The sequence below is a fragment of the Chiloscyllium punctatum genome, chromosome 26, assembly GCF_047496795.1.
Source record: "Chiloscyllium punctatum isolate Juve2018m chromosome 26, sChiPun1.3, whole genome shotgun sequence".
Classification (NCBI taxonomy): domain Eukaryota; kingdom Metazoa; phylum Chordata; class Chondrichthyes; order Orectolobiformes; family Hemiscylliidae; genus Chiloscyllium; species Chiloscyllium punctatum.
In genome coordinates this window covers 27,816,264-27,840,574 of record NC_092764.1, presented here as the reverse complement: position 1 = coordinate 27,840,574, position 24,311 = coordinate 27,816,264, and the positions used below count along the sequence as shown (strand labels likewise).

Sequence of the window (24,311 nt, the reverse complement as noted above, 5' to 3'; positions counted from 1 at the left end):
TATACTTTAATGACACAACAATTCAGTAGTTACTGATTCAAGTTAGCTATGATTAGTTTAAAAAAAACATCATTTGAAGAGTGGTCAAGCTACATGAAAACGATCAGTTTTCAAGCCTGCAATAATTACTAATCAGAACTTTGCTTCAGACATGCATCAAAATATTAAGAGTGATGTTAGTGACCCTTGTAGTTGGCATGTAGCCAGTTTCCAAGCACAAATGTGAGGAAGAAGGAGAATAAGAAGACTTGTAAATTAAGTAACTATCATTTACATGTTACAGTCAAATTTCTGAGTTTGTAAAGTGAGGGCTGTGCCTGGGATGGCAGAGTGGAGGGGTGATGGAGTTAGGGACTTTGGTGGAGATGTGTTAGGGATGAGCTTTGCTCAGCACCTGCAGAAGATAAATGTCATGTAGACTAAAGGCCATGAGCTATATCCAGCCTCCTGGCTGATTTTTTGGAGAGTTTATCTGGTGACATTGTGTAACAGTGCAGCAAAACTATGTCCTGCCCGGTCTTCAGTTAAGTAGAAAATCTGTGGGGAACCTGGGGCAAGGTCCAAGCAGAGATTTACGCATTTCTTAAGTGCAAACTTTTAAATATCCCATTAATCAAGAGGGTTAATGCAGCCGTCCGGCTGTCAATGTCTATGGAGGCAAGTGCATCCTGAACTGAGGCTCTAAACACCATGTTAACAGTAGCCTGTACAGCCCTGCCAGAGATTCTCCTGAGACACATTAACGGTTTGGGACAAGAAGTCCTTTGACTTACATAAGAGCAGAAAAGTTCAATTAAGACTGTCCTACATACTAACGTTCTATATCTACATGCTAGTAGTGGAGAAGGGGGTTGCAGTAGTGATGTGGACTGGACGAGTAATCCAGAACTCCAGGCTAACATTTTGGGGACAAGGGTTTGAAACCCATTGTGGCAGTGAAATATGAATTAAATAAGTATCTGGTATAAAAAGCAAATAGAATGATGACCATGTAGTTAAATAGGAGCAGAAGAAGAAATAATTGATTCAAAAGGATTCTTATCATCTTGGTTTTAAGACTGGATCTTAAGCAGTAAATAATATTAGTATCACATAATAGGACCTGGCTGTCAGGCTTAGCTGATGTATGTTGTCAATGTGTTTGAAAAATCTGATATTTCAATATTGGTTGCTGTTTGGTAATAAAGTAAAATGATATCTGCATTTATAGAATGCTTTTCCATTCAAGAGCTGAATAGTTCGCACAATGACTTATTCTTGAGAGTACAATGATTGTTCAGTTGTTTGTACATGCTTGCAATTTTACAGATAAGTCATTTTTTCTGGAATCTTCCCAAATTCTTCCAAGAGCCATTCTCAGCAAGGATGCCAAATGGGCTACCATTAACTGCTATCATCTGCATGAATTCCATCATTAATAATGCGCTATGACGATAGCAGTGTGAGACATAAAACTCAATCCAATAAACAGTTTAAGCTGGATGTAAAAAGCCCCATGTTAATGTTTAAAGAGAAGAAGAGGAATGTTCCAGTACGATGCTCAACATTAACCTCTTAAACAGTGCCATGAGAAAAGATTGAAAAATTGGCCATTTACTGCCGTGCTATTTGCAGGTCTGCGTTGTTTGAATACTGGCTACCTACCACATTTGCCTATACTTGAGAAAGTGCTATGGGGCAGCCTGTGAACACGACAGGTTGTAAATAAATGTAAGACCTTCCTTTCTATCTCAAGGAAATAGGGAGGACAATCAAGAGTCTCCTTGTTCAGTTCTCTGCCCAACGGCATTCATTCACCAAGTTATTCACTGAACCTCGTTGAAGTGCCATGACTTTTTACTGAGGATACACTGCAAAAGCTATCTTCAAATCTATATCAGCTAGAATGCATGATAATCTGATCTACAGGCTTCTTAATAGTGAACTGAACTAACCAGTACCATAAGTAATACTCTAACCAAGCTTTATATCTTCATTAGGTTTGTCAGACTAATATTACGAATAAAGTCTTTGAATCTACAATTCGTATTGGTAAAAAAAAATGTTTCAATATGAATAGGGAAAGTGGCCAAACGTTTTTTTTCACTTGTGGTGAGATCATCTGCTCAGTTTGAACGGTTTAAGGTTGGGTTGCTAAATACTGTATATGGAATCAAAATTGTCATGTCATAGTTTCCCCTGGACAGTAATAAATTTAAAAGGTGACTGAATTTCTGTCCAAAGGTCACATTATCTGTACTGTGTACTCTTAATAAGCCAAAATCAACAGACAAACTTCAGAGGGATATAAAATCAAGCCTGGTGCAGAGAGGGGCTCCAATTCACTATCAGTCTGTTTTTCACTATTTGCATTGATCAAATTCGACTGTCAATACTTGTGACACCTCTTTGACCTAGGAACAAGTAGTATACCTGCACGGTAATATCAATGTATATTTCAGGCTGTTGAATTTATGCACTTGCTAAGTTACCATGGTTGGAAAATTACAGAAACATACGTGGCTCATGCTTCCCCACCAAGGAAGAAAATTTGGCAGCCAGCTGATGTGCCATTTAGAAGCTTGCTTCAAAACCACACAGCATTCCTAATATGATGGACAAACTTCCAGTCAGACTTCTGCCCCTCATTGATTGATTCAATCTGATTAGTCTGTAGCTCCAACATTGCCAGTAGCCTACAGCTCCATAGTGGGACTCCAGGTCAGTTAACTCAATAGCCCCCTTGATCCAGGATCTAGCCATGTCCATGGGCTTCAGGCTAGGGAGGATTGGGCAACTTAGGTGGGGGTAGATTTGAAAGAAATGGGAATATGGAAGGAATGGGTATGCTGGCTGTTCAGGGGTTTCCTGATTGACAAAGGCACTCTCTATTGCCTTCTTCAGCACATTCAAAATATCAGGAATCAGACTCCTGGGCCAACTGGCCACATCAACCATGTTGACATAAGGAGGGAAGATGTGTTGGGTAGGCCAGAGGTTATTAAGGTGGACAAATCCCCTGGACCGGATGGGATATATCCCAGGTACTGAGGGAGGTGAGAGAGGAAATAGCTGGGGGTCTGACAGATATCTTGATGGCATCCTTAAATACAGGTGAGGTGCCGGAGGACTGAAAGGTTGCTTATGTTGTCCCCCTGTACAAGAAGGTTAGTAAGGATATTGCAGGTAACTACAGACCAGTGAGTCTGACGTCAGTGGTGAGAAAGTTGCTGGAGAAGGTACTAAGGGCTAGGATCTATTTATATTTAGAAAATAATGGGCTTATCAGTGATAGGCAACATGGTTTTGTATGGGGGGAGATTGTGCCTTACCAACTTAATAGAGTTCTTTGAGGAAGTGACTAAGTTCAGAGATGAAGGAAATGCTGTTGATGTCATATGCATGGACTTTAGTAAGGTGTTTGATAAGGTACCCCATGGTAAACTAATAGAGAAAGTGAAGTCACTTGGTGTGCAGGGTGTTCCAGCTAGGCAGATAAAGAACTGGTTGAGCAACAGGAGACAGAGAATAGTAGTTGAAGTGAGTTTCCCGAAATGGAGAAAGGTGACCAGTGGTGTTCCACTGGGGTCAGTGTTGGGGCCACCGTTGTTTGTGATATACATAAATGATCTGGAAGAGGGCACTGTTAGTATGATCAGCAAGTTTGCAGATGACACGAAGATTGGTGGAGTAGCAGAAAGCATAAAGGACTGTCACAGAATACAGGAGGATATAGATAGACTGGAGAGTTGGGCGGAAAAGTGGTAGATGGAGTTCAATCCAGACAAATGTGAGATGATACATTTAGGCAAGTCTAATTCTAGAGCGAATTATACAATGAACAAAAGAGCCTTGGGAAAAGTTGATTGGCAGATAGATCTGGGAGTGCAGGTCCATTGTACTCTGAAGGTTGCTGCACAGGTGGATAGAGTGGTCAAGAAGGCATATAGTATGCTTGTCTTCATTGGATGGAGTATAAGAGTTGGCAAGTCATGTTAAAATTGTACAAGATATAGGTTCGGTCGTACTTAGAATACTGTGTACAGTTCTGGGCGTCACATTACCAAAAGGATGTGGATGCTTTGGAGAGGGTGCAGAGAAGGTTTACGAGGATGTTGCCTGGTATGGAAGGTGCTAGCTATGAAGAGAGGTTGAGTAGGTTAGGTTTGTTTTCATTAGAAAAAAGGAGATTGAGGGGGGACGTCATTGAAGTTTACAAAACCATGAAGGGGTGGATAGAGACAAGCTTTTTCCCAGGGTGAAGGATTCAACAATGAGAGGTCACGCTTTCAAGGTGAGAGGTGAAACGTTTAAGGGGGATACATGCGGCAAGTAATTCACACAGAGGGTGGTGGGCATCTAGAAATCATTGCCAGCAGAGGTGGTAGAGGCAGGCACGACAGAATCATTTAAGATGCGTCTGGACAGATGCATGAGTAGGTGGGGAGCAGAGGGATACAGATGCTTAGGAATTGGGCAACAGGTTTGGACAGTAGATTTGGATCGGCTCAGGCTTGGCGGGTCGAAGGGCCTCTTCCTGGGCTGTAAATTTTCTTTGCTCTTTGTTCTTTATAGGCAAGAGCACCACTATATTGGTGTCAACTAAACTCTGAACAAGTTTGATTCACTGTTACTATTTATTTGCAAGTGGTGGATGAGCTGCTGACTTGAGTGCTGAAAATATTAGTGACAGGGTCTAATGAAAGCGAGAAACTGAAGAAAATCAAAATGGTGTCAGGGAAATTGATGGGACAAAAGGCCAATAAATCCCCATGGTTTAATCTACACCCCTGAGCATTTAAGGGAATGGCCCTAGAAACAGTGAATACATTGGTGGTCATTTTCAAAGATTCTGTAAACCTACAGATTTTATAGTTTTTACAAACTGGAACAGTTCCTATGGATTTGAGGGTGAAATGGGTAGTGGGAAGAATGCTAAAGTTCATTATAAAAGATTTAATAACAGAGCACTTGGAAAAGAGTGACAGGTCTGGACAGGGTCAGCATGAATTTAGGAACAGGAAATTATGCTTGGCAAATCTACTGGATATGTTCAGGGAATTGATAAGGGGGATTCAGTGGACGTGGTTTACTTTCAGAACCTTCCTTTCAGGAGACTTTTAATAAAAATCTGCATAACAGATTAATATGTAAAATTAAAGCCTATGGGATTGAAGGTAGTGGTTTGTACACAAAAAGTAAAGAATAGGATTAAACTGGTAATTTTCCAAATGGCAGGCACTGACTAATGGGGTACAGCAGGGATCAGTGCTTTGACCCCAGATATTCACAATATGCTTGAATGACTTAGATGACGAAACTAATTGTAATACCTCCAAGTTTGCAGATGATGCAAATTGGGTGGCAGGATGGTCTGAGGAGATATAGAGATGCTTTGGTGTGATTTAGACAAATTGAGTGAGTGGGGAAATGCATGGCAGATGAAGTATAATGTGGATAAATGTAAGGTTATCCACTTTGGTAGCAAAAACAGGAAGGCAGATGAATACCTGAATAGCAATAGTTGAGGAAAGGGGGAGGTACAATGGGACCTGGGTGTTCTCGTACATCAATACACGCAGTGAAGAAGGTAAATGGTATGTTAGCCTTCATAGTGAGAGGATTCAAACATAGGAACACGGACAAGCTGTTGCAATTGCATGGGGCCTTGATGAGACCACACCTGGAATATTGTGTGTACTTTCAGACATTTTATCTTTGGCAAGAAGTTCTGGCTATGGACAGAGTGCCACAAAGACAGATTTCCTGGGATGGCAGGACAGATATATGAAGAAAAGAGACAGGATCTGTTAAGGATATACTCACTGGAGTTTGAAAGAATGAGGGAGCATCACATAGAAACCTATAACACTCTCTCGGACTCGACAGAGTAAATGCAGGAAGGATGTTCCTGATGTCCAGGTAGTCTAAAATCAGAGTCACAGTTTAAGAATATGGGGTTGGGCCATTTAGGACTGAGATGAGGAGAAACTTTTTTACCCAGAGAGTGGTGAGCCTGTGGAATTCTCTACCACTGAAAGCAGTTGAGGCCAAAACATTGAATGATTTCAAGAAGGAGTTAGATACATTTCTTAGGGTTAAAGGGATCAAATAGTATGAGGAGAAAGCGAGTATGTGGTACTGAGTTGAATGATCAGCCACAATCATGTTGAATGTTGGAACAAGTTCAAAGAGCCAAATCGCCTACTACTGTATTTATTTTCTGTTTCAAAGTTTCCAGGTGACGAGGAGTGCAGGATAGAGACTATAGTCATGGTTAAAGTCCATTAACTACCATATATACTTATGTATAGGTCGAATTTTGAAGACAGTTTTTTCAAGCTTAAATTAGGGAGTTGACTAATACACAGGCACACATTTTGAGGGTCTGAAATTTAAGCTGCTGTTCGAAATACCGCATTATTAGTAAAAGTTGATCTGATCACCCAACTAATCCTGGGTAAAGAAGAAAAACACAATGAATTATAGTAAAGGTGATTATCGGATAAAAGCAAGAGACCGGTATGAAAATTGAACATGTCAAAGATTCGTTAAAATCCTGCACAGTCATACTGCTCAACATCGTCATGGCCTGGTATAATGGCACACTTAAAATTAAACATTTGTTAAATTCTGAATGTGTAAGTGCCTTGAACTTTCCCGCCAAATTCTTTCCATTCCATTTACTCTTGTAATGTTATGAACCTCAGCAATATTAACACATTTGTCAAAGAATTAAAGACATACCAGTATGTGGCTAATATGTCTCACTTTTATTCAAATATAATGGCACAATTAAAATGATCAACTTTTTAACGATATTAACTTTTGGGCGCAGAGTGCACAAACTGCGACAAGCATCGATAGACTTCATACTGGTCTGAATGAATGATTGAATCAAAACGTGCTGTAGTAAACCAAGTGTGGTAATTAGAGTTATGAATGAATAAAGATGTGATATAGTAAACAAAGAGCAATGAATAGAGTTATTGGTTTGAATGAATGCAATTTAATACAATATATTAGGGTCGACTTATACAGGAGTTTTATGGAAAATACAACATTTTTGGTGAAAAATAATGGGGTTGACTTATACATGAGATCGACCTATACACGTGTATAAATGGTCTTAGAGAATTCGTGATTGCAATATGTGTCTTAATTTAAAAGTATCTCTGCATTCAACCATGGTTGCGAGCACTATGCTTTCTTTTTAACTGTTCAGGATCCCCCTTAATCAACGAACTTCATTATACATGAAGGACAGGGTAAACTTTAACTGGGATCAGTGTCTGCTTTATAATAACTGTCAACAGAATAAGGCCTATCCTTGATAGAGTGAACATGTAGTTCAAATATTGCACAGTGTGTCACTGCCAATAGCTATTGCCATGAAAATCACATGGATTGAAAGGGACACACTCAAAGCCTTTTTTTGTCTTTGGTCCAGTTTTAGGAAGTACCAAGCAGTACAATGTTCATGAGGGTGCTTCTGGAAAAGCACAGCATGTCAGGCAGCATCCGAGGAGCAGGAAATTCGACATTTCAGGTAAAAGCCCTTCATCAGGGCTTGATTGATTCCTGATGAAGGGTTTATTACCGAAACATCGATTCTCTTGCTCCTCGGACGCTGCCCGACCTGCTGTGCTTTTCCAGCACCACACTCTCGACTCTGATCTCCAGCATCTGCAGTCCTCACTTTCTCCTTCTCCAATGCTCATGGCTTTGTAAGTGGATTTGGTTTGAGATAGATGAGTGATTAGCTCAAGATGAGTTCCTACTTTTAATGCGTTCTTCATAAAATAAAGTTTAAACTAACTCATTCCCTTCAGAATCCATATCAAACATATGCCACAACCTGAAGTATTTTGATAAGCTAAACGAGTTTACTAACCTGCAGCCTTTGGTAGGTCAAGGAAAAAGTATTGGAGAATCTTTGTGAGAGACATGATAAAAATCAATGGTACTTACCAGTCTCAGCAGCGGGACACTTGCGAATGGTGAAGATTTGCCCAAGGTCATCATCATCCTCTGGCAAACCCTTCTGTAGCCGTTGTAATTTGCGCAGGCTCTCACTTCGTTGGTGTTTCATGGATCGAACGTGCTGAATCAGGTTAAGTTTTGCCTTGGTAGAGTAGTTACACAGTGAACAATGGTAGTAACATGCCTCAGCCTCCACCGTGCTGTCATGTTGCTGCAAGTGCTAAAAAGAGGAGAAAAATGAATCAATGTTTAATAACACTGATAAAATACTACTATTTAATCATGTTTTAATGAGCATATTCTAATACTTTTACTTTAGAAGGCGCAATAGCCAAGGCAGCACCTCTACCAATCAAAGTCCACATGATAAACCATCAGCACGTTCTTTCATCCTATATATATGACGCAGAGGTGGGCAAAGTTAAAAAAAAATCACACAACGCTGATTTACAGTTCAACAGGTTTATTTGGAAGCACTAGCTTTTGGAGCGCTGCTCCTTCATCAGGTGACGAAGGAGCAGAGCTCCAAAAGCTTGTACTTCCAAATAAACCTACTGGAATATAAACTTGTCATGTGATTTTTAACTTTATCCCTATATATGTGGCTTCCTGCTTGAATCGGTATTCTTGTGAATTGTCCTGATGAGTACAAGATGAAAAACTTTGACAAAATGTCTCTGCTTTCAGCAACACTCAATATATTTTTCTTCTTTTTACAAATATATTTACTGATACTATCCATTTTATTTGCTTAGTTTACTCCTATAAAAGAGACACTGGAGATGGTAGAGACAACACAAACTATTGTTCTAATCTGTACAGTTATTGAGGCTATCTTACACAGGCAAAATTATATAATGTTGTTAGCAGACATTGTTTCTAATGCATAAGGTGTCAATTTATAGAATTCCACCATTATGAGCTACCAACTGATTTGATTGGTTGACAGTTCTAGGAGTCTTTGCAATGCCAAGAGATTGATGCTGTATGGACTGCAGATCAAGCATATCCAGAGGGGGACTATGGAAACTGCACCAAGCTCAGTTATGAGTATAGGCAGGAGGGTTTGACCTGCTTTGGGAAGGGATGAGTGAGTTGGCTGATGTGTTTTGGGAGCATTTTTGTGGGTAAGGAGGTACCAACTTCAGACGGAATACCACCAATATCAAAAGGGTACCACCATGAAGGAAGTGCTCCACTCTAAAATCCTTCCTTTTTTAATGCCCTTTTGAAACCATAATTAAGTCTGCCTCTACCACTTTTCTATTTGAGGTACAATCAGCATTTTATAAAGGTTCATGATAACTAACTTGCTTTTTAGACGAGATCCTTTTATTTATAAATGGAGGATCTCATTTTTCACATCACTTTCTCAAACTTCCCAGCCTCCTTGAAAAATTAATGTTTCTCTTCCTGCACCTCCTTTAGAATCTTACCTTTTAGCTTCTTTCACTTTTCTTTCTTTTTCCCACTAAAATGCATCACTTCATACTTCTTTGCATTAAGTTTCATCTTTGCATGTCAGCCTAATCCTCTAGTCAGTCTGCAGTGTCTTGATTCTCCCTCCAAATTCAGTATACTTCCTAATTTTCTACTACCTGTCAATTTTGAAATTGTGCCCTGCTCACCGAAGATTTTTATAGATCATGAAAAATAATAACTCTAATACTGACCCCGGGAAACTCTATACCTTGCAATAAATAACCGCGCAACACTGCACATTCCACAGTATTTAGCTAACTTCATGTTGAAAAACCACAATCATTCACATGCAGCTTTTCGCTTCGAGTAATACTGAACATTATTTCACAATTCCGATGCCAGAGAATTTGGTCTTGACTCTCGAGTCCTCCTAAACCAGTGAGTTCATCAACAGTCAAATATTGAAGCGTTCTGGCTTACCAACAGAAGCAATTAATGTGAATTTGGTGTTTAGTAGTTGTGTGGGGAGGCAGTAGTAAGTAAAGCAAGAACAAGTTAGATGCAATGGGAAACTTTAGGCTGGAAGCAAACGCAGGGAATTTCATTAACCTGTTGTGTAATTTGATAATGTGAATCAGGAATTCAGAGGTACACTGCTGGGATTTTTCAATCATTTATTTAAAGTTCAGGAAATCTTTATCTGATATTGGTACAATTTTAATTTTAAAGTACTGGAACAAAACTTGCCATTTGGTCTGACAATTCCCCTTCACATTTAAGTCAGGAATTTTCCTACAGGACTTTGAGTTTCCCATCAGTATGAGGATGAGTGAGAACTAGGCCAATTTAAGAGTAAAATCAGGCAACATTTTTTACACAGAGTAATGACAACCTGAACCTCTCCCCCAGAAAACGCTATAAACTCTGAATCAATACCATTAAAAAAAATCACACCTCTTAATTTCTATCTTCTGCAAGATCCGCATTGCTTTAGCCTTGAATCATTTTTGTAAACAGTGAATCAAAGAACTAATTTAATTTTTCAGCCACATCCACTCTTCAATTTAAGATTTGTGTCTAAAGCTCATTTTCCCCCTCATTTCTCACATACACTTGACCTCTTTGGCAATTGTTGCAATTTCCTGAACAGTTCTAAGTATATATGGTTGATTAGCTGTTTCAAAAGTCCTTTTACACTTCAACCTTATTTTCTTCTGTCGCTTTGTTGAAATATTCTTGCTTTATCCCATCATTTAAACTGCTGATCAGCTTGACCTTCTAGCTCATAATTCTAAACTGTTAAATGCTGTCTTTTCAGTCTGTTTTCCTCCAGCCTCCACCCATTCTCTTTGAGCTCTGTGAACATCCTTTTCGAATGTGCAACTTCAAGGTTTAATTGTATAATGCTTCATTTACTCCTGACTTACCCTTTATTTGCTCTGAACTTTACTTATGACCAGATTTGCCAGCTTCCCCAATGCAACTCTTGATATAATGTCCCTTTTAGGGTTTTGTGGCAAAGTGTAAATGTTCCTACCTCTGATACAGAAGACCCAGCTCCAAGACCCACGTGATACAGAGGTGTGCTATAATACACATGCAAGGCTGATTAAAAATAAAAATGTCTCTATTGGTCAGTGGTATTAGTTTAAGAACGGTTTCATTTTTAGTTCTCCCTGAAATTTGTTGTTCTTGCGTTTGTTCTGTTGAGTGCAAGATCAAGAATTTTAGCAGCATGTCTCTTTCTCAGCTATCCCCATGTTTTCCAAGAGCAAAAGGCTATTTATGTAACAGTGCTGTACCATCTAGAAATTACTGAGTTTACACATGCCCACTCTCCATTCAACCTTTAGGTAGTTAAAATTGTCCGATCATCTAAACACTGCTGAGGTCAGATGATTTCGTCAATTCCCTGGGAAACATCTGATCAATGTTGGATGTTTAGTTTCTCAGGCGGCAACAAATTCCCACTGAGTAAGTATTCCTCGTTTCCCTCATTTAAGTGCATCCCAAGTGACACAGAGTGTCCCTGAGGCCTCTTTGATGCCATGCCTTCCCAGACCTCTATGTTGCAAGATCATAGAATAAAATGACACAGAAGGAGGCAGTTTTAAGCATCGTGCCTGTTTCAGCTCTTTGAAATAGTTATTCAATTAATCCTACATGCTACCACATGTCACCATAGCCCACATCTCTCAAACCCCTATAAGATCCTGCCTTATGATACCCTTCTCAATCCCTCACCTCTTATTATTACTTACACTATGACTCATAGTAATTCAATGTTCCTTTCCTGATATACCTTTTATCAGATTTCTTTAAATATAAGTGGCTGTCTTGTATCTCTAGAAGCTTTTCTTCTTTTGCCTTACTAGTTTAAACACCTCTCCATCAGTCAAACTATATTTTGAACACATCTCAGACTCTCTCCTCTTAAGTTGAGGTACATCCAGTCAGTAAAATACTCTCCTTTTCAATATGGCTCTCCTACTCTCTACACCCTGCTCTCTCTAACTCATCCTTAGGATCAAACTGAATTCATTGATATACGGGTGCCTCACTGGTCGTTGCATGTGGCTTCAGTAGTTTTAGATCTAGGTTGCTCCTTTAAGCTTCCACCCTGAATTTACTTGACAAGCATCTGGGTTCAAAGTAGTCTAAACTAAACGAAGATTGGAATAGAAGCCACCATAATCAATATTAGATTAGAATTTTGGGCAGATGAGAGATTTAGAAAGGATCTCATCACACAAGTATGATTTTGGACAAGGAGACAAAGAGGGCAGTGACAGTGATACACAAGCATACGGAATGAGGAAGAAATCATTTTTGAAAGGTACTTGGCCAAAGGTGAAACCAAAAGAAATAAAAAGGCAGTTCCACCATCACCTGCTAATTGTCTGTTAACCAAAATCCACATGAGTCATTTAATCACAGACCACAACATTTTCTGAACAACATTTGTTCAAAGACACTTCTGTCAAGCAATTTGTGAAATGGAATTACAATTTAGGACATGTGATAGATTTGATGCAAATCAATCCCCTGATTACGCACTTTATTAATGTAATATTCCTGGGAACTGTATGTATCAGAGAAAATGCTACACAAATTAGCGAAAATTTTAATTGTGATCAAATGAAAATAAATTCCGTACTACAGCAAATATCTTTAGCAAAAATGTGAAAGTTTATGCATATCATGACTGAGAAGGAGGTTTTAACCTTGCAGAATTAGCATGAATATTTAAAACACAATAGAACATTGCCACAAATTCACACTCTAGCCAGATTTAAGGTAGATATCGTCTAAATTGTGGTGATGCTACATTTGTATTTCACATTGCAGTTATAATCAAAAATAGTAATGAGAAGAACTAGCATTTATTTATCACCTCATTAGGCCTTAAAAATCTTTTAAATGCACACATTGTTGCTATGAGAACTGATATAAAAGGACAGTAAAGCAGTCAAGATAGGAAATTATGAAGCATTGAAGAAGGTCTTTTTTTAAAGTCATCTCTTTGCTCTTCTTCAGGCCTTTACATCGCTACAAGCTAGTTAATAATCCACCTCACTAGTTGGAATAATTTACAAGTGATTGGTATGTCAGAAGTCAGAGAAAAAGTGGAACTTACTGTTCTGACGAAACCAGTTATTTTGTAGAAACAAAGTCTTGGGAGAAACATTTAAATAATGCATAAGAGTATCAAGCATCTTTGAGAAGGTGAAGAAACATGTTGTTGGGTGGAACAGATCGATGAACAAACAATTGGCAAACAACACAGCTGTGATTCATGGTATAAAAGACAGGAGAGATTTTGCGTGTTAATTTTATTTTGAAGAGAACTATTTGGGAACATTGTGATCCAGAATAGTATTCATAGCCCAAAATTAGACATGCACATTAGAAATTACACTCTGTGCATCACATGATTTTATCATTAGATGGAAACATAGCACAATGAACTTTAGTTCATTCTGACAATTTTCACAATTACTCATAGCTGACTAACAAGCCTAAATATTTTTAATAAACTTCTCAATGTTCTACAATATTTTGAAGAATTAAGTATGTCAAGGCCAGCACTTAATTTTATTGTAATTCTCTTTAAAGAGCAGTTTTAAAAATGTCTGCTTTGATCTTATACATCTATGCTCATGTTCATTAACCATTACCCAGTGCAGCATCTCATAAACATAGTGGTTGGTTATAGCTAGCCCAAGATAGCCTTCAGCAGAGTATCACCTTGAGGTGTATATAGTGTTTATAGTTGCATTGAAAATAATACGAGTTTGTTTGATCAATTTTTGTGTAGAGAGGTTGTGGGAGGTAGAAGGGAATTTTTTCAAGCACTTTTCAGTTAGGGTCCATTGTTTGCTATGGGTTCAGAATTACCACAAAACGATTGTTCAAAGGAGTTATATATGTAAATGATAAACTATTTATTCTGCCCAGGGTATGTGGGTACATGATTGATTCACATCCACTGCTCTCAAAATGTTATATGCGCAGTATGAAAAAAAGACATGTCACAGCAAAAATGACATCTTATGGAAGAAAAAAACAGTATTTTTGTAGGTGGTGAATTTGCCCATTGCTGGATTGCTGTACACTATACACATGTAGACATATGAACATTGGCCAAAAGGTATCCTTAAGATATGTGCAACAATGTAAAACTTCAAAAGTGCCCCATTGACTACTAAGAAGCTATTTATTATAGTCTGAGCAAAGCTTCTCTTCACTTTATTTCCAAGTCAAACTGTGAATCATATTGCATGAAGATATTTAATACAAGTCTTTTTTAAACAAGTAATGCATTTCTCTCTTTGCATAAACACATAAGAAAGATATAAAACACAAGAAAGATTAAAATATCATTAACAAACTTGAGGTCACGATGCTTTCTCTCTTCAAACAGACATAATTATTATAGCAGTTCCCACTAAATCCCTATTGCAATACTAACACATTCTTTCTTTATGATTTTCTTAACTGATGTTTCTTTCTTCCTCCAACATCAAATGCACATGGCTGAGTTTAAATCTGCAGTCATAGTTCTCTTGGATGAGGACACAGACTGATCAATTCACTTTCTCATTTTACAGACACTACCTAACCAGGACTTCATGCCAATGGATTTTTAAGCTTTGTTTTGTTACTGTGTTTGATACATTAATAACACTGGCAAGAAGCTATCATGAGTATTATGGAACGAAAGTTTAGTGTTGGCCAGTCATTTTTATCATAACAAGAATGCAAATTTGGCTGCAGTTTTGACTCTAAACGTTGCTGTTTAATAAGAATTCAGTTAAATAAGAATTCATTTAAAACACGACAATCTTCTAAATCAATATAGTATACATTTATCCCAATATAGTAAATGTATATTGTTTTGATCTATAGCCTTCTATACTGTATTCATATCAGAATATACAAAAACACAGAAGACCCTGGGGCTTTTCAGAAATCTACTGGGATTCACAGCCCAGCAAAGGTTACTTCTGCATGCTATTGAAGTAAAATTTTAATTTGAAGATAGCAAATGTAATTTGTTTGTACGTGCTCCCCCTTTACTAATTATAATATAATCATCAGGGATCAAAATGTATTAAATTAAACTCTGTGCAAGTGCTTTCCTTAACCCTCTGAGTACTGACACCTCATTTTGACACTCAAGCATTCAGTGCAATAAGGTAACCATTTTTAACTGTATCCACAGAAGGCCAACCTTCAATTAACTTTAATTTCTGATTTGATTACTTTTCTTCTCATTCCAGCTTCAATACTTTTGCATTATGAAAAGTACTTTTCTACAGTAATTGAGGCTTATTGGAATATAAGCACACTGCTCACAGGCAAATTGTCTCCAACTGTCAAAAGCAGACGGTTTAGATCATCAACTTACATTTCTGACATCTCTTTCATAGCCTCAGGACACCCAAAACATACACAGCTGATGGCATACTACTTAAGTTATAGTTACTGATATGATGTAAGACATGTAGCAGCCAATTTGTACATAGTAAGATCCCAGAAACAGTAATGTGATAATGACTAGATAATCTGGGGGCTATTAGTTGTAGATTGATGGTTAACTATTAGGTAGCATATAGGATCACCATACAATAATGTCTGAAATTACATTAATCAAAATTCACTTTGAAAGGCCACCAGTACTAAACGAATGATGACTGAGAAGTAACTTTATGGACTCCACTGTTTCCAGGGGTTGCTGTTGCGTGGTTGCAATTCCCTTGGGCTTGCACCACTGGTGTGATTTTTGCAGCATTAAATCCACTGGTGGCCTTTCAAAGTGAATTTTGATTAATGTAATCTCAGACAGTATGGTATGGTGATCCTATATGCTGTCTAATAGTTATCCATCAACCGACAATGAATATCCCCCAGATTATCTAGTCATGATCACATTACTGTTTGTGGGACCTTACTATGTACAGATTGGCTGCTATATGTCTTACACCATATCAGTAACCACAACTTAAGTAGTATGCCATCGGCTGTGTATGTTTTGGGTGTCCTGAGGTTATGAAAGAGATGTCAGAAATGTACATTTGTGATCTAAACCGTCTGCTTTTCACATGCTATGAAAACAGTGCAAACAGCTCTTGATTATGCATCTCCAAAATAAATTAGTGGGGGATATTGACAAAGTAATCAATTTTCACCAAGAGTTCTGGCATTCTGACAAACCTCTAACAAACCTACTGCCACTGTTTCTGTTGGGAGAGGTAAAGGTTGGAGCTTTCCATGAATATCTGAGACTATCCCCAGCCAAACCCCTCAGTGTAAGAGAGGTTAGCAGTAGATCAGTTCATTACTCCAAATGGAGTTTTCTAGTCTCCATTTAATGAGGTAGGATACCAACCTACTACAATGTGCTCAGTTCTAAAGTATACTTTTAGGCTTATTTGTAGTGGCTGTTATTAATATATAAAGTGATGCAAATCTTATTTAATTTGGAGCTGGAGTTGGTGAAATGTCTGCTTTGTGGGCTTCTTGATTTGATTAGATTCCCTACAGTGTGGAAACAGGCCCTTCGGCCCAATTGTCCATACCGACCCTCCGAACAGTAACCCACCCTGACCCATTTCTCTCTGACTAATTGACCTAACACTATGAGGAAATTTACCACGGCCAATTCACCCGATCTGCACATCTGTGGACTGTGGGAGGAAACCGGAGCACCCGGAGGAAACCCACGCAGACACTGGGGGAATGTGCAAACTCCACACAGACAGTCACCCAAGATTGGAATCAAACCTGGGACCCTGGTGCTGTGAGGCAGCAGTGCTAACCACTGAGCCACCATGCGAACAACAGTCAGGAACACTTATCAATTACACTTTATAGTATAGAGACCTTGTTTAAGAAGGCAGACCATAATATTTCATTTGTTAAGGATTTTATTAATTATGAATAATAATTTGTCAATTGCAACTGTGCAATGTTCATGCCTGTACCGTATCGGGGGGTGAAACAATATTATTTCATAATAACTCCAATCCCTCTGATTAAAGGAGAAACAAAAGTTGCCTGGATTTGATAAAGATCATAGTTGATACATACAACATTAATAAGTCAGTGTAGAAAAACAATGAACACGGTTAGATCTGAGGGAAATGACCCTGTAAGCTAGATGAGATTGAGTTACTTATAGTTTCTATCGGTATTGTATCAAAATTCACACAACATCAGGTTATAGTCCAACAGGTTTAATTGGAAACACTAGCTTTCGGAGCACCGCTCCTTCATCAGGTGGTTGCCCCGAAAGCTAGTGTTTCCAATTAAACCTTAAATTCCCTACAGTGCGGAAACAGGCCCTTCAGCCCAACAAGTCCACAGTGACCCTCCGAAGAACAACCCACCCAGATCCATTCCCTTACATTTATCTGTGCACCTAACAACACTATGGGCAATTTAGCATGGTCAATTCATCTTTGGATTGTGGGAGGAAACCGGAGCATCCCCACACAGACACGGGCAGAATGTGCAAACTCCACACTGACAGCTGCCCAAGGTGGGAGTTGAACCCGGGTCCCTGGCCCTGTGAGGCAGCAGTGCTAACCACTGTGCCACCGTGCTGCCCTGGTGGACTAGTGTGGAAACAGGCCCTTCGGCCCAACAAGTTCACACCAATCCGCTGAAGCACAGCCCACCCATACCCCTACATTTACCCCTTACCTAACACTACCGGCAATTTAGCATGGCCAATTCACCTGACCTGCACATCTTTGGACTGTGGGAGGAAACCGGAGCACCCGGAGGAAACCCACGCAGACACGGGGAGAATGTGCAAACTCCACACAGTCAGTCGCCTGAGGCGGGAATTGAACCCAGGTCTCTGGCGCTGTGAGGCAGCAGTGCTAACCACTGTGCCACCGTGACGCCCGACTATAACTTGTTGGACTATAATCTGGCGTTGTGTGATTGTTAACTTTGTACACCCTAGTCCAACACCGGCATCTCCAAATCGTATTTATTGTTTGTTATCTTCTTTTTAAAAATTGGTATTTTGAGAACACAGTATATTGCAGCTGTAACTAGTCTGTGTACTGGCATGGTCTTAAGTGCAACCCACGCACATCAGGTTCACAAAGTGCAGATTCTGCTGAATCAATGATAGAACTGAATCTTCCATACGAAGCTCCCTGAATCTGACCAAACATTCAGTGTCCCTTTTCCAAAAGTTCTCCTTCACTCCAGAGGAAATGTTTCAATTTAAAATACAACTACCCATCCACAGTATTGAATTTTCAGTACTCCTACACCAAGTCTCATCAAGTTTATCCACACTTTAGACCAGTTCTGAAGGCTCAAAGGAAGCAATCCAAACTCTATTCAGTAGAAGTAAAACATGAAGTATGGTATAAAATTGAAAATGCAAAAGATTTCCAATAAAGCATCTTTCTATCTGGGCATGACTTCTGTTTTGTTGTCTTTATCAAATGATCATCAGGAGGATGAAATGCAAAACAAACTTAGGCTCCTTTTGCCATCCAGTCTGGAATTTTAAAGTTCTAATCTTCCAGCGGAGCCACGTGTATTTCCACACCCTTCACATTTATACTCTCCTTTCATGTCAGGGTTTAGTGAATGGATCTTTATTTCTTGCATTTTATTTAAACCTATTTATATTGACTTATGTTTTATAAGTACTTGATTATTTTGAAGGCTTGAGCACAATGTGGTCACAATTTTTACAACCAAAATACAAATTCACAGCCTAAAATTAAAATGATCTGCAAAACCACTGGGCATTTTAAAGCATGGAGTTTATTTTTGCTGGGTATGTTAGGGTGGCAAGCCCTACAGTCAATTTTGTGACCCTTGCCACTTTGTGACATTATAGTTTAACATTGCTCTGAAATTTCCTCTGCATAACCAATCCATTCTGGAAAGCTACATGTGATCGCTGATCGAGAGTCATCTGAGGTATAATGAGATTCATGTAAGTCAGGATAATGCAATTCAACACATGACTCTGACATCCGTATGAGAGAAGACAACAGTCCAGAATGAGTGTGTGAAGGTCTTAGACACTATGCTGGAGAACTGTACATGAGCTGTACTTTATATACAGATGTAAATAAATGTACATAAAACGTAAAAGAGCTTTCGTTACTGATAAGAAGCAAGCCAGCCTCAGGGGCAATATATGTGCAGACACCCACAGCCAGAGATACTCTACACTGGTATCTCAATACACAGGTAGCATTATTGACTTCAAGCAGAAGACCAAGCATCACCTTAGTTCAGCTATTGTCATTTTTGACTCTGAGTGAGATGGATTTGGTTTCAAACCTTAGTCTCCGGATTTGAGCACAAGTTCCACATAGGCTAGCAAAACATTATAGTATCGATGGTGTATTGAAGCTGACATTACAATTTCTTCGTATGGGAATCAAAACAAGATCTTGCCTTCCTTGCCAGGCAGATGAAAATGATCCTTTGGCAGTATTCAAAGGAAAACAAAGGAGTTAGTGAACAGGCCGTGCTATTTGCAATGTTGTGAATGTACTATGACTCTGTGGGGCTGTACTCTTGCCCCTAAGTCAGCCGTTTGTGGGTTCAAATGCCAACACAAAAATAAAGGCTGATGTGCCAGTAAAGTGCTGCACTGATAAAGGTGAGGCATTAAACCAGGACCCTATCTGCCACCCCATATGGTTACAAGAGGGGTGGGTGAATCTGAAGGGAAGTGGGCGACTTATGACTGCTGTCCTGATCAATATTCCTTAATCAACACCATAAAAACAAGATTCTCTGTTCCTCCGTTTGTGGGAGTTTACTGGCACAAATTATCTCTTGTGCTTCGGACATTTCAACAGTGACTTCATTTCCAAAGTACTCCATTGGTTGTAAAATGCTCTGATATAACTGGTGGTCTTGAAAGGAGCTAGACAAATGCAAGACTTTCTTTCTTTTTCTCCAAGCCAACATTTCCTCTTGCCAACAAAACAGGCTAATTGGTTATTTTCTCTTTATTGGACATTATTGTGTGCGAAGGACAATTAACTGCAAGTGGCTTTACTGGCATATCAATTCACAGATTGCAAAGAACTTATGAGAAAACTATCCACAAATTCTTGGGCCGAGTTTTACCAGGAATGAGAGTGGCCATGAGTGTGTGGTGAAGCTGGTGTATGATTGATGCCATTGTCTGTGGATAGGGTGTGCAGGTGGACTTGTGAAATTGCTGTTCAAGATAGCAGGCTGGAGAAAGAAATAGTGAGCTGGAGTCACCAGGTAACTGCTTTAACATTCATGTCAGGAACTATCATCGTTGTCTAATTTCCATCTGCATGTAAATGAGGTGAGACTAGCGAATAAAGACATACTAATCATGCAAATATACATCTTGCCGTTCATGAGCAAGTTTCTCATCTCACTTTGCAACACATGGTTGAAGAATTGGACATTTTGCTGTCTGTGTCAAGAATCGCGTGATGGTTGGTCTCAACCCGTTTCCCAATGTTCTCACCAATGCTCATATTGTTTAGGGGCTGGGAAGGTTCTCATTTTTGAACTGGAGAATAAACTTGGAGCACTGTTATTATCACGTACCACTTACTGGCACAATAATTCTTTAGTTTACAGATTACATTCAAAATAACCTTGTTTTATGAAATTCTATCATGAGCGTCCTATTTCTTCACTTCAAAGCTTGAATCTATGTGACTTTTACAGACGACTTTAACTGACTTGTCAAAAATCAATACCAGTGAAATTCATTTTTTGGTACTGTTGGTTTTGTGATGCAGCAATTTACCAAGATAACTCAGCAACTTTACACTTGGCAAATTTCCTTGCTTCAGTGTCAATATCCACACCATTGAATACACTCAGCTCAACTACATTGACAGTGTTATTTGTGTGGATTAGGATTTACAGATACAGCCTTAGGAGCAATAAATCAAGTCCAGGCCATTATATATTTCTGAAATATTAATGCACCTCTGAGAATCAGCTTTTTAAAAATGTGTTCAAGGGAATGTAGGCATCACTGAGAAGGCCAGTGTTTATTGCACTTCTCGTGTTGTTCTGGAAAAGGTGGTGGTCAGCTGCCTTCTTGAATTGCTGCTGTCCTTGGGGTTAACAAACATCTTTTGTTAGGATTTTGCATTAGAATAGTGCTTGCGGATTTGACACGGAACCCCTGGAGGAACGGTGGTATTGTGATATACTTCAATGTCAGGATGGTGTGAGACTTGGACAAGAACTTATAGGTGATGGTTTTCCTATGCATCTGCTGCCTTTGTCCTTCCAGATGAAAGTGGTCATGAGTTTGGAAGGTGTTTTCTAAGGAGCATTGGTGAATTACATCTTGTAATGGTACACATTGCTGCAATTGGGCATCGCTGTTGAAGGGAGTGAATGTTGAAGGTAATTGATGGAGTGTCAATCAAAAGAGATTCTTAGTCCAAGATGGTATCAAGCCTTTTGAATGTTGTTGGATCTACATTCATCCAAGCAAGTGAAGATTGTTCCACCGCACTGCTGACTTTCACCTTGCAGATGTTTGACAGTCACTGGAGAATCAGGAGAATTCTTAGCCTCTGACCTGGTTTTGAAGCTGCTGTGTGATTATGGTTGGTTCAGTTCAGCTTCTCGTCACTGGTACCACTAGGATGTTGACAGTGTGGGATTTAGCACTGGTAGTACCACTGAAATCAAGTGGATGTTGGTTAGGTTTTCTCTTATTGGAGATGGCCATTACCTCACACCTCCCACTTTACTTCCTCCTTATCAATCCAGGCCTGGATGTCATCCGGATCTTCCTTCACCTGGACTGCTTCAGTATCTGAAGTGTCATGATGGAACTGAATATGAACTGCAGCTGAAGATGGATACAAATGCTTCAGTCTTGTCTATTACATTGATATGCTGGCCTCCCCATCATTGTGAATGGAAATACTTATGAAGTCCCATATCTTTTTAGTTGTCCATCACTGTTCATCATGTAGCAGGGCTGCAGTGTTTAAATCTGATCAACTGGTTGTGGGATTGCTTAGCCTCATCTATTGCATGCTGATTTTCCTGTTTGGCATTTCCTGTATTATAGCTTCACCAAGTTAATACTACAATTTTAGACACATTTGGTGCTGCTCCGGGTATGTTCTCCTGCACTCTTCATTCAATCAGGATTGGTATCACCGCCTCATGGTAGTGGTCAGGTGGGGCTCTACCAGGCCATGAAACTGTAGACTGTAGACACAACTGTACTGCTACTGATGGTCCACAGCACCTCATGGATGTACACTTTAGAACTGTTAGGTCTGTTTAAAGTCTGTCACAGTTAGCAGACTTTGGTAATGCCACACAACACAATGTAACCTCAATGTGAAGTCTGAACATTGTCTCCACACGAGATGTGCTGCAATCACACCTACTGATACTATCATGGGTAGTCAAATCCATGCCAAGTAGATTAATGAGGAAAATGTCAATAGATTTTTCTCTCTTGTTGGTTCCTTCACCCATCTCGCAGACCCAACTAAACAGCTAAGTCCTGAAGGAAATGATTAGTTTAGCCAGTAGTGTTGCTGTGCCACATTTTGTGATGGGCATTGAACTCCTCAGCTGAGGATGCATTCTTTGCTACTCAGTATTCTCCAAGTGTTGTTCAACATGAAGGAGTACTGACTCAACTGTCGTGTTGGGAGCGGCCTGTGCTAGTCAGCAAGAGGTTTCCTTACCATGATTGACGTGAGATTTTGTGGGGGCAGGATTCAAGATTCAGGAATCCCAAGGCAATTCCTGTGTATTATCTCCTGCTGGCAGGACAGCACATATCCCAGGTAAGACACTACATATCATACACTATCTGCAAGATATGATTTCATGTGTATGAGCATGTTGTTTGACTAGCCTGTGGGATAGATCTTCCAATTTTGGCATAAGCATCCAAATGTTTGGAAGGATGACTTTGCAGAGTCTGCAAGACTATATTGTTTCTACACAGGTTGATGCTGGTGATCAGTCCCAGTCCTTTGCATCCTTGAGAGTTTGTAGAAATTTGTTACAATTGCTAGATTTGCTGGATCATTTCAGAGGACAGTTATCAGTCAGAGATATTGCTGTGGGTCTGGAGTTGCAGGTAGGTTTGTAAAGATGGCAAGTTTTCTGCCCTACAGGGTAGTAGTGAACCAAATGGGTTTTAATGGCAATGGTCACCATCAGATTGGCTTTTAATTCCATATATTTCTTGGGTTCAACTTTTACCATCAGCCACATCCCCAGAACATCAGCCTAAGGTTCTGGACTGCTGGTCTACTGACATTACTACTATATCACTGGCTCCACTGGGAAACCTCACAGACTGTAAAGTTCTGCAGTCCAGTACCAGCAGGTTTAATAATTTATCAATATTTCTTCACAAAGCAAAATTATACATTTAACAGAAATGAAAAATTAATTTTTGTGTAACTCTATATTTTTAACTAAATTATATGCTCTTTTCAGGTATTGATGTAAAGTGATTTTTTTGTCACAAAAGATTTTTCAAAATTCTATTAATGTAATTTTATCACCTTATTTTGAAAGCTAAGTGTTACCGGAAGAGGGAAGATTGTACATTAGTAATGTAATTCCATTCATTTTCAACTGCTTTTGCTTTTATGTTTTGGAAAATAACAGGAAAACATATGATGAAAGGAAAAAAAATAAAAGCAGTATGCATTCTCTGCAGTTAAATCTTCTGAAAATGTTTTATTGTTGGGGATTTTGCTCCTTTTTTCTCAACTTAACCAAGTTGATGTGGAGAAGTAGAGGTCAGTTTATTTTCTATGAGAAAGAGGAAAATATGTTCAGTCTGATCATTCTCATTGGTTTTTTTGTGTACCTGAGGTTCAAACGATATTTGTGACACTAAATTGTACTGGGTTATTATGAGCGTTTTTTTAAGCAAATGGCAAGATCGCATCTCATCCCTATGCTCTGACACTGAATTATTCAATTAATGGATGGTAGTGAGTAACTGCTGTATATACATTCCAGCAACAATTCACTTCTACCTTTTTAAAATAAAAAAAAGTCTTTTATGGGTTGACAATGTAGAATAGATTGCAGGTATAGATTACGACACAGACAGGAGGGGAATACTTAGGCATACAATGCAAAAGGATATGATAGCATTGTAGTGCAACTATGTTGATAATAATATTCAGAGTTGGACAGGAAGAGATAGTGCATAATGGTACAATGGTAAAAAGGTGAAATTCATGGCTCTTAAATATGTGTAGTATTCAGAACAAAATAAATGAAGTAATGGCATAAATAAAAGTTAACGTGTTTAAATGTATAGCCATTATGGAGACAAGTAGATCAAAGCTGAGAACTAAATTCATAAGTATATGACTTTTTGATAGGACAGCCAGAAAAGGGAGATTGGTAAGGTAGAT

The 24,311-nt window shown here is 39.0% G+C and overlaps 1 protein-coding gene across 5 annotated transcripts in view; it reads right to left on the bottom strand.

Moving 5' to 3' along the window:
* Positions 1 to 24,311, bottom strand: part of zfhx3b (zinc finger homeobox 3b) — a 505,913-nt gene that overhangs the window by 194,518 nt on the left and 287,084 nt on the right. For all 5 annotated transcript variants that reach the window (XM_072595978.1, XM_072595979.1, XM_072595977.1 and 2 more), the window contains one exon: positions 7,951 to 8,182. In XM_072595978.1, the coding sequence (XP_072452079.1) occupies positions 7,951 to 8,182 (232 nt within the window). The remainder of the gene's footprint in view (positions 1 to 7,950; positions 8,183 to 24,311) is intronic.